The sequence below is a fragment of the Hippocampus guttulatus genome, chromosome 9 (genome assembly GCF_054856545.1).
Source record: "Hippocampus guttulatus isolate MCC_2025c chromosome 9, RoL_Hgut_1.0, whole genome shotgun sequence".
Classification (NCBI taxonomy): Eukaryota; Metazoa; Chordata; class Actinopteri; order Syngnathiformes; family Syngnathidae; genus Hippocampus; species Hippocampus guttulatus.
This window is the reverse complement of record NC_141269.1, coordinates 4,629,468-4,646,551: the sequence shown is the minus strand read 5'-3', so window position 1 is coordinate 4,646,551 and position 17,084 is coordinate 4,629,468. Positions and strand designations below refer to the sequence as shown.

The 17,084-nt window shown below is 43.5% G+C and overlaps 1 protein-coding gene across 3 annotated transcripts in view; it reads right to left on the bottom strand.

The window, feature by feature from the left end:
* Window positions 1–1,812: 1,812 nt before the first annotated feature.
* The window catches only part of bnc2 (basonuclin zinc finger protein 2), a 161,414-nt gene continuing 146,142 nt past the window's right edge, over window positions 1,813–17,084 (bottom strand). For 2 of the 3 annotated variants that reach the window (XM_086119062.1, XM_086119063.1), the window contains exons 5-7: window positions 13,434–15,844; window positions 7,200–7,273; window positions 5,280–5,428 (exon numbers count right to left, since the gene is read on the bottom strand). In XM_086119062.1, coding sequence (XP_085975188.1) covers window positions 7,243–7,273; window positions 13,434–15,844 — 2,442 coding nt within the window. In that variant the 3' untranslated portion in view covers window positions 5,280–5,428; window positions 7,200–7,242. Of the gene's footprint in view, window positions 5,429–7,199; window positions 7,274–13,433; window positions 15,845–17,084 lie in introns of all 3 variants that reach the window. The other variant, XM_086119064.1, reaches the window with a different exon arrangement.

Genomic DNA, 17,084 nt, shown 5'->3' with positions numbered 1-17,084 from the left:
TTCCTCGATGCGTCTTCTCAATTCTCGTCCTTTGTCATCTAATTTCAATCGCTTGCAATCAGTTAGTCCTGGATGGCAATTGATTGCAACTCAATACTGTCACTGGATGTGCGTGTGTGTGTGTGTGTGTGTGTGTGTGTGTGTGTGTGTGTGTGTGTGTGTGTGTGTGTGTGTGTGCGCGTATTTGCACTGAAACAAATGTCACCACGTTTGTAAATTGCTTTTAGTCACAATCTGCTACTACCGGTAATTTAGGATTACATTGAGAATGTTACTTGAACACTTTATCTGTAGCAACAATGGTTTTAGATCCTTGTTTCCAGACAACACAAATTGTGTAAAAATAAAGCATTGATCACTTAAGATCATTTCTGTCAATTACTGTGGATTTTAAATGTTAATGTTTTTCCAACGACGTTCTGTGGAAACTCCAAATTTGAACTATCCGCAAGAGCGTACAATTGCATACAAGAAAAACGTCGGCAACAATTTAGTCTGGAATTTTATTATGAAATATTTCACCTTTATTTTGAAAGTGTTGTTCAGGATGTTGCGTGTTACAGAATCTTCGTACGCTTTATACAGAAACCTAGAAGCACTTGTCTATACGCCATATTGAATTGAACTTGAATTACATTTTCCGCGATGAAATTTATCACTAATTTAATTATGATTGTTGTTTTGAAATAGAGGATTAAAAAATGACAATTGGCAAGTAATCGTAGCATCGGAGCAATTCATGAGTTGATGTGAATATTTTGCCTTCAGACGACGGTCAACCAGTCCAATGGGGATGGTAAAAACTTGCTTCACTATTAAATTTTATGACAAAAATGTGCCTGCTTACTAAACATAACGTGGCAACAAAAGATTGCGAACTCTTTCCAGTTTTAATTGAAGCCATCCTCCGCTCTTTGCCTCCTCCTACGATGACCACCCTGTCAATTTGCAAAGACCAGCAGCGACGTTGCCTCACACAGCTTAGCCTTTTATTAACTCTTTTAATCTAATCGTCCACTAATTGGTCAAGATAGCCCATTCCCCGAAGACTTTTATCTTTAGGTAATTAAAAAGCCCTGGAAAACCTGCTGAAATATCACACTTTGATTGACACTTTCAAATGTGTGTGTGTGTGTGTGTGTGTATACAGGTTGTGCAGCTGTCGAACAAAAAGCCAAATGAGCTGCAGTGACAAAATGCCAGTGACTGATAAATCTTTAATATAAAAATTGTACAAGAATTCTGATACAAATTACAAGAGGTATTTGGACAAAATATGAATAAAATTCCATTTACATCCCAAAACCCTTATGCATTTTATGCACAAAAAAAAAACCACTAAACAAAAACAAAATGGACAGGTATGATACAGAAACGAACAAAAAAAAAACATTTTGGGGGGGAAATGAATGAAGACCACTTCCCCCTGCTCCCCCCTGCCGCCCCCCCCCTTTTCTGCAAAAGGAAAAACACCATTTTAGGTAACGTTTGCGGTGTTGAAAATCACCATTTTCTTCCCCGGCAAAGCCCGCGTAATACATCCCGCTTTGCGTTGCCGCGTCGCTGTGACTCTTCAAGACTTATATGCAGGTCCTCAAGTGTCCTACCTAAAAACGCTAACGTATGATTGGCACAAAACATCAGCAATATGAATTTACAACATTTTAAAATTTTTATTGATTTATTTTTTAAGACTGTTGACATTTCACAGGTTCCAGTTCAAATTAAGACAGACGTAAAAGGAAAGAAAGTGAAGTATCTGCACAGACCGACTTGGCGTGTTGAATCCGTGACCCCCCCCCCCCCCCCCCCCCGGCGTGAGCCACATGAACACTCGCTCAGTGACGTGAAAAACAGTGATGAACAGTCCTCCGTTCCATTGTGTGGAATTTACCGACGAAATGATAAGAACTGAAGGGAAGGGATTCGTGATGGAAGCAGCAGTATGGTCGCGGTAGATTATGAGCGTGGTTGAGCCACACTGATGTTCAGTTCGGTTCGGGTCACAATGGTACAGATTGTACGAATACTATACACTGGAACCTCGATTCAACGGACAGAACATGTTTTTTCTAGAGCAACTGACTTGTGGTAGACTAGAGCAGGTTAAAATGCATCTCGGAAGGTTCATTTTACAGCGGAAGGATTCGGTTCAGTGGGATTTTGATTTGATAAAAAGGACGCAAGATGCTGCCCAAGACCCGGCGAATGGGAAAGTATAGTAACAGTGTCGAGGAAGTACTCTATGTTGTGCGGTTAACATCTTTGCATGCTGGGAGGAGTTAAGTTTAACCTGCGTTGTCAGTGTGTGTGTGTGTGTGTGTGTGTGTGTGTTTTTTCTTTGCGGTTGAGTTGCTCTTCCAGCGCGTTTTGTCACATGTAAGACATTTTATTTTGAAGGGCAATACTGTAAGAGCAGTTTGAAATGGTGTTTGTGTTTTGAGATAATTAACTTGTGGATTAAAAATGATGAATATAGGCTAATATAAACATTTTGGGGGTGCGTCAATTACTCGCAGTGTTGACTTACTATGAAACAAATGGGTAGGAGGTGTTGTAAATACTGTACATATATCAATCAGCACGTAACACTGCGTATTTGGTCCTTCCGTGTGTAGCACCAAGTCAAGTAAGACAAAAAAAAAAAGAGGCTTGTATAGTAGCGTATGGCATTGCTCAGACATTGTGAAAGGAGGAAGCATTTTTCAAATAAAAAGGAAAAAAAAAATACTGGACTTAACACATCTCTACCCACCAATAAATACCCCGTTTCCCTTGGCTACTTGGACCACTGGATGCAATTGTACCATTAAACAGTTGTGTAAGTGTTTTTTTTCTTCTTCTTTTTTAACTTTTTTCTTTTTCACAGATTTGCAATCGATGTCACAGCAAAATGATTTTTAAGACTCAAGTGCAACACATCAGTCGAATGGGGTTTCTAAGTACATTGATACCGAAAGAGCTTGAGTGGAGGGACTCTTTTGTTTCCGAATCAAATAGTTGAGGACAATTCTCGTTTGACAATTTTACGCAATTAGCCCTCCTTTTTGTTTTTGTTGCCAAAGCAGGGCACACACATACTGACCTTTTTACCGATTATTTATCGGATTTGCCATCCCAAGTGTTGAGCAGCTTGAACGTTTGCAATAGTCATCACTCAACCGTCTTCCAAGCACAAAAATCACTCTGGTCACAACTCACACCACGGGATAATCACTCGGGATAATCGTTAAGAGACTTTGATCCGAATGGTGAAAGAATACGGTCATCAACAATCATAAATGCATAAAAAAAGAAATTTAAAAGAAACTAGATATACAGTGGACCCCCCACATACACGTGCTGTGACACCCGCAGATTCACCCCAAAAAAGTAATAATAATAATAATAATAATAATAATAAAATGAATTCTTTTTTTTTGTATTTTAGGAAGGCTGTCTTTTTTCCCCATTTTGATCCTGTTTCATGGCGAAAAGAATATTGAATGTTTATCAGCAAGTATTTGAAGATTCTTTTGGGGTGTTTTTTTAAATCATTTTAATATTTGTGTTTGTGTGTGTGTTTGTCACAAACATAAAAGTGGGGTTTGGCTCTTTGCAAAACACATTGACCAGAAATCTTGCAAATTTTTTTATATTAAAAAATAAATCTGTAAATAGGTGAATGTGAGTAAACATGGGTCCACTGTGATCCATTTATTTTGTATGTGTGTACCCCGCCTAAGTATTGGGAGGCGATTGTAGGGGAATTGTCTTTTTTTCCCATTTTTTTCCCATACATTTGGCGACGTGCAGGGAAAAAAAACGGATGCGTGTATATTAAAATTTACCATCAAACCACACATCTCTTCACTCACCATTGCAAAAAAAAAAAAAAAAGAAAGTCCTCAGTTCTAGTAATATTACACATCCCCTCGTATAGATGCAAAGTGCAAAAAACGGAATCGTATACTAATAAAGCTCATATAAACATGAAGGGGGCGGGGGAGAAATCAATAGAAAACACAGAATGATATCAGTGTAGGAGCCTCAGAGAGCATGCCGGCCATATCTAACAAAGTAATTCACATGATATATATATTTTTTGTTTGTTTGTTTCCTCTCTGCCCCCTCCCTTCCCCCTCGTATTGTTAAAATGACTCAAGATAGTTAAGATGCTACCTCTTTCTTGCTTATAGCTGGAAGTATTGTACTGGACTGTAACAGAAAACCATAAGCAGGAGAAGCAAAAAAAAAAGAAAAGAAAAGAAAAAGAGAAACAAACGACCATCATCACAAGTCTTTTACATCAAAAAGCCTCTCTGGGGCAATATTTACAAATGAAGCTGTCATGCTTTTTTTTCTCCGTTTTAAGGAGGGGCGGGGAGGTCATTTAAAAGCTATCATTACACAAATACACGTTGTTGTTTTTTTTCCTCGATACTATCTTGTCTGCAGGCAAGGTCACAAATAAGAAGTTTGATAGATTCTTTGGAGATAAAACTGGGGGAAGAAGTTCATGAAACTCCAAATGAAGAAAACAAAGAGGTTTTTTTTTTTCCCATAAAGCATAAAGTCCTCGCTCGAGTCATTCCGAAAGGAGGAAGAGTCAAGTATTCGGGACACAGGCGGTGGCGAGGACTCAGAGGAGGACTCGGAGGAGGTTCAGCCTATGAGTGTGGCAAAGGGCATGTTCTTGTGCAGGTTGGGGTTCTGCGAGTGTCTGTTGCGGCTGCGCACGGAGCTGAACACCATGTTGCAGCCGGCCACTTTGCACTTGTGCATCTCGCGCAGGTGCACCGTCTTGTAGTGAACGCGCAACGTCCCCTTGTTGCTGTACATTTTCTGGCAAATGCTGCACACGATCCCGCCGCCGCCGCCGTTCTCTGACGAGAGGCGGAACGGCGATTCCGAGCGCGCCAGTCGGCTTTTATCTCCGCTTTGGTCCCCGCGTCCGCCATTGCAGTCCTCCCCTTCGCTGTTGCCCTCCTCGTCCACCTCCAGGTCGTCCAATAGGATGCCTTCGTCGCTGCCCTCGTCCGAATCGTGCGAGGAGTGGATGCTGCCGTTGGACTGGACGATGGACGTGGTGCTCAGGTCCAGGACCACGTAGTCGTCCGGCCCGCCTCGTGGGAAGCCGCGGTGATGATGATGATGATGATGATGGTGATGGTGGTTGTTCTTCAGGTCTTGGTGGACAGGGTGATGGGGGTATTCGTTACCCGTGGGGGAATGCTCGCCACGCATCAAGTCGGCGGCGGGCCCAAGGCCCCGGAAAGCCATCCCACCCATCGGGTCCAAAGCCATGTGGTGGTGGTGCCCGGCATAAAACTTGGCCAGTAACTCGGCTCCGAAGTCCTTGGGCAGTGGCGTGAGTTGGGGGTCCAGGACAATGTCGTCCAGCTCTTTGGTCAGCAGTTTGCGGTGCAGATTAATGTTGGAGCTGTGCCTAGCAAAAAAGAACAAAAACACAGTGGAGTGAGTACCAATCGTTCTTATTTGGCCATGCAGTTAAATTCCTCAAACAGCCTCCACTCGAATAAATACCATACTCCTTCACATTATTATTATTATTATTATTTGCCGTACTAAAACCAAGTGTAATTGCACATCTGCTACAGTAGGTGGCAGTGGCAATCTTTTTTTTTTGCCATACTAGAATAAAGTGTAATTGCACATCCACTACAGTAGGTGGCAATGGCAATCTTTATATTTTGCCATACTAGAATGAAGTGTAATTGCACATCTGCTACAGTAGGTGGCAGTGACAGTCGTTATTTATTTATTTATTTTGAGTGAACGTTTTTCTTGTTCCAAGGGGGGGGGGGGGGGGTAACAGAAAGAAATTGACGAGCAGTGCCTTAAGCTATATTTCACTGAGCAGTGAGGGTTGGCAAGTGTCTGTGCACGACCCGAATGTTGATCTATACTTAGGGTTCATTCAAGGTCGCGAAGACGCACGGCAAATGTTTTAACGGTTGCAAACAGCTTTTCCTGTCGCCGGGAAGTTTTGAACGTATGTATCTTAATTTATGTAGCGCTTTCGCAACAGTTGCAGCTGTAACAAAGTGCTTTCCGGAACATTTAGCACAAAAATAACAAGACAATGGAACACATAACATAAAACAGATATAACGTGTGTGTGTGTGTGTGTGTGTGTGTGTGTGTGTATATATATAAAGTGTATATATATATATAGGAAAAAAAAGGTCTTCCTATATATATATATAGGAAGACCTTTTTTTTTTTAATTGTTTAAATAAATAAATGAATAAATATAGCTTTACCACAGCCAAAGTTGCCTTATTTGCTGCATTTGAGTTCATGGAATACATTGACATTAATATCTGTTATTAAATATAAAATATTGTATTCCATGTGAAATGTTATTTCCATTAGATATCATCTTTGTCTAGCCATGCAGAACATACTCTGAATAGTTGCCTGCTACTAAGTGACTGTATAAGGACGAACGCAGCTCTTCTCAGCCGGGCGCAAACAGACAGACACACAGACAGATGGATGGAGCAAGAGCAAGAGAGCATCCTGCCAGTGTTTACTGCTGTCAGCATGTCTGCACTGAGCGCGGCCCTCAAATTCAATAGACTGTGACTCAATTAAATCGTCGGGGCATATTGAATGGGAGTTTATCAATTGATTCAAGCCGTGGTAATGTGATAATCAAGGCGGAGAAAGGATAGCGCGTTAGCACCGGGTCCTGGCAGCATGTACTCGTGTCACTCTGGCTCTAAGTTAAACATTTGAGATTTTTTGGGGGTCTTTTTTTTTGTTTGTTTGTTTGTTTTGTTTTATATATATATATATATATATATAGGAGTATAACGTGCTCAATATGATGAATGAAATTCCCATGCGGATGCCAGGATGGGATTACGCAGCTTTTTTTTTTCTTCCCCAGTAAAAGCAGACAAAAAGCCATGCTAAGGGGTGCAAAATGCCTTTTTTTTCTTTCTTTTTTTTGCGCTTTGCCTTTGCAGTTAGCCAGGCTACATGAGGTGGGGGAAACACACACTTGTCACAATACAAAACTACAGCAGACAGAAAGCCCAAGGCCCACCATAACTACAACACCTTTACAGGTTAGGGAGTTCCATGCAGGGAAGTGAAAAAAAAAATCAAAGCAAAAATCCTTATCAAAAATAAATAAAAACAAGATGGGCACATACTGTATGGAGTCACAATGGATAAGTCGAGCTTACCAGCAGTGGCAGGGTTGGTGCAGTCAAAAAGGGTCCCTTTCCTTTAATTATTTACTTCCCTATCCGACATTGTCCTGCAAGAGGGTAGAAATACATTCAATTGAGGGACCCTTTTCCGTCAATCGGGCAAGAGCGAGCCCGTCCACTCGAGCATCGTCAGCATCAAGGAAGAAAGTGGGGCAGGGTGGGGTGTGACCAATCGATTGGAGCGCCGACTGTAATGTGGGACAATTTGGCGCTTCCATACAGCGGATCAAAGAGAGGGCATATATCAAAGTACTGTTTGTGTGCCTGCTTGGCAGTTGGCCAGTCAAGTTGGGGCTTCTTTTTAGCGAAGTGGGACACCAGAGTGGATCCTGCTTCTCTGTCCAAAAAGCCTCCATTTTTTTTTTCCAAAAGCCTGAAGATGGCGATGCTGTCGGTGATGCTCGGGTAGGCGGGCCCAATTGTTGGGCTTGAAATACAACAACACCTTCACTGCTAATAAGCTCTAAGTGAGTCTGCAGTAACCCCCTTCACAATTGTCAAGACTGTACTGTTATGTTGAAAGGAAATCACAAAAATGATGTCAACATTAGGGCCACACAGGAAATTTGTATTTATTTATTTTTCTAAGGAAAAAGTCATATCATCAGTTGGAAATTACAAATGCAATTGCAAAATTTCCACAAATTTATTCTACTACTAAATTTTAAAAAAGCCATTTTTTTCCTCACAGGAATTGAACTTTAATCTTGTAATGTTCCAGACGAAAAACTGTTTGAAAAAACATGAACTCTTTTTCTCAATGAACTGAAAAAAAAATTGTTAAATAACAAAGTAGCCTACATCTTCTTAAAAAATGTAACTTGGATCCTGATGATTTAATTTCATGCAACCACTCGACAAAATAAAATGGAGTAAATTCAACTGTGTGTTTGTGTGTGTGTGTGTGCCACATTTTTTAAACCCCCTCTTTATGAAAAATTTACTTCCTCCAAGCATATATATTTAATAAATGGATTATTAACGTGTATGGACACAGAGATTCTTTTTCTTAAGAAATGAAACAAATAAAAACGTTTTTCTGAATAGACAATATAACATTTTGATAAAAATAACAAAAGCTGACTTATTTTCTGAATTAAACTTAATATATCTCAAATTCGTTTTCCCAAATGAAAAGTACAATTTAGGAGGGGGGGGGGGGTCGAATAATTAAAAAAAAGGTTCATAAGAAAAGAATAAAAACACTTTCTTCAAACAATGACAGCTTGATTCTCGTAATTCTTTATTTTTTTCCCCAAATGTGGCCCTCATACTAAATACGAATGGATTACTCATAGTTAAACCCTAAGCGCACGCAGAGCTACAGTGAAATTTTCTAATCACTGAAAAAGAATATGACTTCATTCTTATCAATGATGAAAATAACAAAACACATTTTTAAAAATCTGAATACATGTGCATGCATAGTGCGCCAATCGCCTCATTTATCAAATTTAGACTTTCTGCCCACATGTCCCACCCCCTTCCTAGCTCTCATGAATTCGCCTCTCTCTATTTATTTATTTTATTTATTTATTTTGGGGATTATGCAGAGGAGGAGGACGACGAAGAAAAGCGGAACATTATCACCTCTCCCGCCCCGACATTAATCATCGTTCAGACTCGTCGTGATTGTGCGCGAGTCCGACACCGGCTGCTTCTTTGCCTTTGCTGTCATTCGGGCTTCATTACGAGATTTTCGGTGCAGGTGGGAGGACGTGGATATGATTGATATTTATCGTCTCCCTCCGCTGCTTTTCACTGCCGTTACCATTAACTGCTAACGGTTGACGCCAACTTCTTTTGTACGTTCAGTTCGATCTTCACAATATACATGACAAATATGCATTCAATGGTGACTATTTTAACCCTTTCATGCACCCTGTAACTTGATCACATGGTAAGCCGTCCACTGTATTAACCGCGGCCCCCCCACAGGGTTAAAATGACGGTGTGCATCTTTCCAACGAAAGACGAGTCATGTCTCGACACGATTCAAGGACGGTAAAGTGGAAACATGCCATTCGGTTTGATTCAGTGGAATTATCGATTTCAGTTGAGAAGGCATGGCTCAGTTTGAGAGTGTATGATGCATTCTTCATGTTGTCATTTGACGGGATGAGCGTGAACTCGTACATACTGTAAATGGGGCATTTCTGTGTGTGTGTGTGTGTGTATATATGTAAAAAAAGAAAAAAATATACAGTATATATACATATATATGTATATAAAAATAAAGAAAAAGAGGGAAAAAATTACTATCTATCGATCTATATATATATATATATTTTTTTTTTTCTTTTAGGGCGGCGACACTTTTTAAAAATCATTTAATCTGTCGATTGTTTTGTTGACGGATCGAATTTAAAGGAAATAAATAAATGCAAATTTAATTTCCTTCCCTTTCATCAAATACTGGACGTCATTTAAACTCGACAATGGAGAAAACATGCAAACATAAAAAGGTTACGATGAAGTTCCTGGTTCCCCACCCCCTCCCCCCCTCCCGAAAAAAAAATGGAGTGTTTGCAGGGGGCCTGGCATCCCATGAGGGGACTTGCAGGGGCTGGGGAGGATGAGGGGGAGAAGAACGGGGTGTATTCTCCAACATAATTAACCTTGACTCTCTCTCCGTTCGTGCCAGCCCTGCCGCAACGAGGGACTACCCCGCGCGGCGCTGAAAGAACAGGTTCAAGTACCTCAGTACCGAAGGCTAAAAATACGCTAAATTAAAATGAGATGAATAACTGGTGTCTCCATTAACGGGTCCAATAATGATGGCGCTTTGCTTCACTTAATCACGCGGCGTCCTCTTTCAACTCCCCCGTGGTAAATAAGCCATCTTTTTGCACTCAGTGGAGAGGGGAGGAGAAGAGGGGGTGGGGGGGGGGGGGGGAACGCCCTCCTCTTCATAACTTAATGCCTGCATTTTTGTTGTTGTTGCTAATTTGCATGAAAGCACTGATTTTCATCGTGTCGTACCTTCCTCGGAAGAATGACTGCCTAAGCACGGTTCGGTTGTATTTAACTTTGAAGTTCAATACCGGTTTGTATTTAATCTTGAGGGTTATGTTTGACAAAAATACAGCATGAATATACTACATTTGTAGATACTTTTCACCCTTTTCACGTGACTGGCAGACTTTTTCGTTACTGGTCATGTCAATTATCATGGCAGCGATTAGGATTTGAAAATCACGTCTTCTTTCGATTGTTTTCTCCTGTAATATTACAAACAAGTATTTGGGTAAACAGAAAAAACCCATCATAATCGGGTGTTTATAAAAAATAAAATTGGGTGGAAAATATGCGGTCTTCATCAGGCACAGCAATATTGCACCATTTTTTATGAAAACTTTGATCTCATAATCCATTCACCTTTTCCTCAAACGAATATGAATTTAATCTTGTAAGAGTCCAACGTTTCATTCATTCATTCATTCATTTATTTATTTTGCCGCAGCGATATTTCTTACAAAAAGTGTTCAATCATTATAGTGGCACCGAACAAGATTTAAAAATAAAAACAATGAGCAAGTTCTGTAAAATTATTCTCATAACATCAGATACTTTTGAACAACTTTGTTTGCAATTGAACATCACTTTACACATTTATATCATCCAATAAAAATCGACAAAACATTCCAAGAATTTCCGAAATATATATCAATTGTAAAATAACTATTTCCCCTCCCACAGGATTGTCTCCAATAATTTTATCCCTTTGAATTTGGACTTGACTCTCACAATATTTATGTCGACATTTCCAAATATCTTCTGATATCAGACTTCAACTGGGAAATTGTTAAACATGCCCAGCAAGTGCCGCGGTTTTGGTTAGCAGCAGTTAAAAAGGTTCAAGAGTGTGTCCATACGTGAACAATTGTCAGTGAATTGAAAACAGTTCGAGTTGCGCAGTTTCTTACATTGGGCGGCGTCTAGTCGTGGGAGAGGTTTCATTTTTTCCCAATGGATTACAAATTATGTACGTACCGCAATTGAAAAAGATGGCACGCGTCATCGCTGTGAAAATAACACAGGAATGATCTCGGTTCCACTTTCATTTGCACGAGAACGTTTAACGATGCAGCCCAACATTTCTTTCAGAAACCGCATTTCAAGCAGCAGCGTGCACGCCGAGCATAACTAGCAGGCCGCTGGACCTTTTTATATTAATTGCCGAGACGGAACAGCAGATGCGAGTGCCAATTAGCTGTTATTGGCTGTAAATAAAATTAGCGGCGAGAAGAATGGAACTTGATTTATCTCCGTTATGAGTCATAACGGGGGTATTGTTATGTCAACATTCGCTAATCTCTCCGGACTTAAATGCGTTTTAGGAAAACGAGCGCGTCGCGTTGCCGTTTTATCGCCGCCGTTACATGCAAAGGTGCATTATGTCATTAGCGTCGGTATCGAGCGATGGAGACAACGAGATGGCGGCACTATTCCTCATCTTGTAACGCTCTTTGGAAAATGTTCCATGTGTTCTCAGGGATTTATTATAATATTATTATGTCGTTTTTAAAAAAATCGTTTGTTGTTTTTGGAAACCGTAAAAATATGATGATGTTACAGCTATGCTAGTAGGCTAATGACATCAAAACCAAAGCAGTCAGTTCGCGCTTTTACTTACTTTTTTAAAAATGGTTTTATATTGACGGCCCAGAAGTGTTTTCCGACAAACGTTGACTTTGATTTACAACTGCGTTCCCGCTGAGAAACAAATCCGTCACACGTTGAGGACCATGCACAACAGTAATCGATCCGATATTCGCACTGTTCGCAAATTCAAGCAACGTTGGCCAAAACTCAAAATAATCGTACCTTTTCCGTGTTCTTTCTGAATCGCAAGATCGCAATGTACTGAAAGACAAGGTTTTTAATGCTATATTGGTCAGCCGTTACTTTTTAACCTTTGATGTGAGATGATTCTCAAATGATATTAAACCCCTCGGTTTAAAATATTAGCATGGTGCACCATTTTAAAAGAGGGTGTCAATTTTTTTTTCTTTTCTTTGCTATTCGCGAATAGGAGTGTACACTTGAAATTTTTTTTCACCCCCATCCTGTTACAAATTCCAACGTCTGGTTATCACCTCTTGTATCAATTCTTTGTACATAAACAAACAATAGCTTTCCGTTGTCAGATGACGCGTGATGTCAGCATAACACCAAAAGGTCAGTCCCTTTTTTTTTTTCACCCCCGAAAGATATTGGTTTGTATTCCTTTCACGGGTGTGTACTCGCCTGAGGCAACAGCGATGCGCTGCACCTGCCACAAGCGATATGCCCCCCCCCGCGCTGCTACCGTGGACCTACTGTATATTCCGCAGCAGAGTGGTGGGGACGACGGAGGGGGGGGGGGGGGCGTCTGCGTGTTAACAAGCCCGGGTCTCGGCTCACCTTCCGTGCTAATAAATGCAGCGGTTTGACTAACAGCTGTCAATGCTAATGCATGCACCTTCACCTCTGCGTGACAAGGCAGGCGGGGAGAGGCCAGGTAAACAAAACTGCAGCTGGAGGGCTTGACAGTCGCGGAGCTTTACCGTGTGTGTGTGTGTGTGTGTGTGTGTTGACACCTGCCACTTCTGAACTTGACGGGAAGCAGACGTCATGGAATTTGAGTTTATTTATTTATTTTTACACGTTCTACTAACTCGCGGCTACCAGGCGAAATGCTATGCAGGTTGAATTGAATGCCCTTTTGAAATTTACGGATTTAGCGTCGACGCCGTTTTCCGGGTGGCGATTTGACGCAAACGGCACAAACGGTGAACGGCAGGGTGCGGTTTACCGAACTCATGCCGACAGGGGTAGTATCAGAACTGTGACAGAGGCTGGACTTGATTTCCGGACTGTGTTGCAGTGAAAGCTATGCCGCTCTCAGACTGTTTTATACCTCTCGTCGAGCGCTAAATATTTCACCCTCAGAGGAAAACATGAGAAGCATGAACATCCGCCAATTCATTTTGCTGCAATATTGTAATGAAAGCCACATCCCTGCCGTGGATTGTTTTATACGACACAATGACGTCTTAATCCGACTTTCCGGTTTTCGAATGCAAAGCTACTGGTTTCTTTGCTAACATTGAACAGGTGGTTTAGTGCCCGATCTTCTGTTATGACCGATGCAGCTTTTTTGCGTGATAAAGACCGTGTCAAATATCAAAGCCGTGACTGTTAGAGTAATCATCAAGCACTAACCTGTCTCGACTCCGTCGGGAAGGGAACGCAGCGTTGCAACCAGCCACAGTGCACACATGCATCTCTTTGAGGTGCACGTTCTTGTAGTGCAGTTTCATGCTGTAGGAGCTTTTGAAGCTCTTCTTGCACACGTAGCAGATCTTGGGGTCCGGACTAGAGCACGGGTCTCCGTCCGGCGACTGGGAAGTGGGGAACTTGGGCGGGCTGGCGCCGTAGCCCATCGAGGAGATGAAACTCCCGTGCAGGGCGGCCATGCTGGCGGCCGCAGCTGCGGCCGCCGCCATTCCGCCATTGTAGAGGCCGTACTGGCTCATACAGAACATGTCGTAAGTGGGGTCGTTGAGCTCTTCCTTGACCTTGATCGAATCCTGGTGAGGGGATGGCGAGAGCTGACCCTTGCCTTCCATTTCTTTCCTCAAATGACCTTCTTCGCGGCCATCGTCGCGGTGGTCTTTGTCACTTTTGGAGTGTTTCTGCTGCTCCTCCACATCCATCATCTCGTCCCGGTAATACATCTTTGAGTCCGAGGTTTCCGACTCGTTCTCAAAGTCTCTTTCGTGGTCTTGGTCCTCAGAAGTGTAGCTGTCCATACAACGTAGGTCGCTTGAGCCTTGGAGCTCGCCCCTGCCGTCACTGCCGGCTCCCTCCCGGCATTCGTCTTCACTTTGTCTCATCACGCCACGCAGAGTTATGCCGGGGCTCATCTCATCTTGGGAAGGGGATTGCTGCCCGCTACCGCCGCTGTGGTTCCCTGTGCCGCCGCCGCTGCTGCTGTTGTTGTTGCTGTGGTAGTTTCCGTTCATTTTGACGTGTGTGTTGTAAAGGAGTGGTGTGGAGTGGTGGTGGTGGTGGTGGTGGTGATTGTGGTTCATGTGATCGTCGTCATCCTCGTCTTTGTCCTCGTAGACATCCGCCACATCGATCACTTCCTTCTCGATCTTCACGGGCATGCTGGATTTACGAGGCTTTTTCTTGGGCATGGGGTCAGCGGGGCCCGTCGCGGCCTCCTGATGGCCACTAGACGCGTTCACACTATGAGACGTGGCTCCCATCTCGGACATGTGAGCGTTATTGTGTGAAGCCACGGCCGCAGCCAGCATCTGCTGCTGCTGGTCCATCAGCGTCGTGCTGTTGGTTGTGGTAGGTAAAATGGGGCTTGTTTGCAGTGAAACCGGCGGACTGACGAGGTCCGCCGAGGTCAGTAACGTACGATAGAACGGAGGCACGGGTTGTACTGGCTGCACGGATTTAAGAGAGGGGAACACCAGCGGGCTTTGCAGTGGGGACTGAAGCATGGGGTCTACCGGTGGAGTGGTGAAGCCCAGCGGTGGCCTGCCAGGACTGGTAAGGGTGAAGCCACCATTTTTGGTACTCGAGATGACTGGCGTACTCGAGTTGGAGTTGGCACGGATGAGGTCCTTGTCGCGGTTGTTGCGCAGCATGGGCATGTGCAGCCGCGGATTTGGGTTGGCACTGTGACGGTTGCGGCTGCGCAGGGAGCTGAAGACCATATTGCAGCCCTCGATGGTGCAGCGGTGCTTGATCTTCAGGTGCACGGCGTTGTAGTGTATCTTCAGCGTGCCTTTGTCGTAGAAGGTCTTGCCGCAAGAGTTGCAGCACACGCGGCCTTTGCGCGGGGTGGAGGCCATGCGGCGCATGCGGTGCAATTTGGAGGAAAATGGAGAGTGGCTTATGCACTTGGACTGCTCCTCCTTGACAAAGTGGTGGTGACCCTGGTGGCCACTCAGCGCGTTGGGCTGTTGAGACTGGTTCTGGGACTGCTGTTGACTCTGCTGCTGTTGCTGCTGGCTCATCTGCTGTTGAGCCTGCTGGAGGGATGGAGATGGCGAGATGGGGGACGCCCTGTTGCTAGACTCCGTTTTAGGTTCAATGTTGCTGTTGCTGTTGTTCATGGCGCCGAGTGGGCCGCGGCTCGGACTCTGGCCGGTACGGAAGGGCGACAGGGACACATCCGACTCGCTTGTCTCCACCTGTTCCACTTGGTTGGGCAAGCTGGGCTCCCGGAGCCGGAGAGCGGATTGTTCCAGCGGCAGTCCGTTGGGCGGCAAGCCCAGCATGGGGGCGGACACGGGGTTGATATACTGGAAAGGTAGAAGGAAGGCTAAGCTGTTGGGGATATTCTCAAAATGGTGAATGCTCGATGGGCTGCTATTTTCTAAATGCGTAAGTAGTCCCGGGCTGCGTGTCCTGTTGTTGCTCTCAATGAACGTCCTAATCCCGGAGTCGGTCTTGGCGGAAGGAACGGTAACGGCCTGTCCTTCCTTCTCTTGAATGGCCATCAGCTCCACAATGGACTTGGTCTCACCAAAGCGCAAGAACTGCTGCAGGGTGATGATCTCCTCTTCTCGGGACATGATGGTCCAGCGGTCCAGCACCTTGCCCGCAGCGTCCTACGCACCCCGCAAGAGACACGAGAGAGAAAAAGAACCGTTTTATGATTGAGCTTAATAGTCGAGTCAAAGATAAGACGGGGGCAGAGGTTAGCAGTTGCTGTAAAGCCCTGCAGTGAGAAGAAACTCCTTTAGGCATTTCTTTTTTTTTTTTTTGCGGTAACTGCCCGGTGAAGAGAAGGGCTCCTTAGTTTATGACAGAGATCCGTTCCTATGGCGGTGACATGACCTGGTTTTGTACACCATTAGTAGCAGGTGCTAAATGACATAAGTGCAGTAGGAAAGCCATAATACCAGTCAATATTTGTATGAAAAGTTCTTCTGCACCTCACGTCACGGTTTGTAACCTCAAAATGCCGTCATTCAGTCCTGTCCCAAACCGAGGACCCGAGTACGCAACATAGGAATGATTTGAATGTCACGATAAAGGGACATTCATCGCTGAACTCTTTTTGCGAAAGATGGAAACTCTTGTGTCCGACTCCCTCTATGCAACACCGCACCTTGGGATCATTACTACCCGTGTGAACCGGGGGGGATGGTCTCAGGGAATTGAGTGTGGCTTTGCTTGTAACACGGGACATAAATACCGAATGACAAATGTGCTTATGTTTGACATTTCCAATAGGCGCATTTATCTCCTGAAATGCTTGGGAAGGGCTTGAATTTCTCCAGTGGGACTTGGATAATATTCCAAATTGTAAATCGCGTCCCTCGTTGGGAGAGATCAAGCGTTCTCATTGTCAAACATCAGGATCTTGCGCAGGTCTTGGAAAAGAATGCCGGCCATCTGTGCTCTCTTCTCTTAAAAGTTGAAAACAATTATCAACTAATTCCTGGCGAACACAAATAGTGCACCAAAAAAAGCTTCCTCTCGGAAACAGACACGAGTGACACCGGGGGAATAAACACGAGCTCGTAACAATTAGTCACATTGATATGAACACATTTCATCCGTTCCTAGCTGCTGGCATCTATGAAAGATAAATGGCGACGGCGGCGCACCAAAAGCTGGAAGGAAGAAAAAAAAATCAACATCACAAAGCACAAAGAGCCTGTAAGGAGAAAACAGAAATAAATGTTTAAAGAGAGCAAGCGAAAGAGACACAGAGGAAGGAAAAAAAACTGAAAAATAAGTGCGAGGGATTTGATTTCATGCCCTCAGATATTGGAGAGAAGTGGATTCTTCTGAGACCAAACATCAATAGTCACCAGGGTATTTGTTGTTAAATATACATTA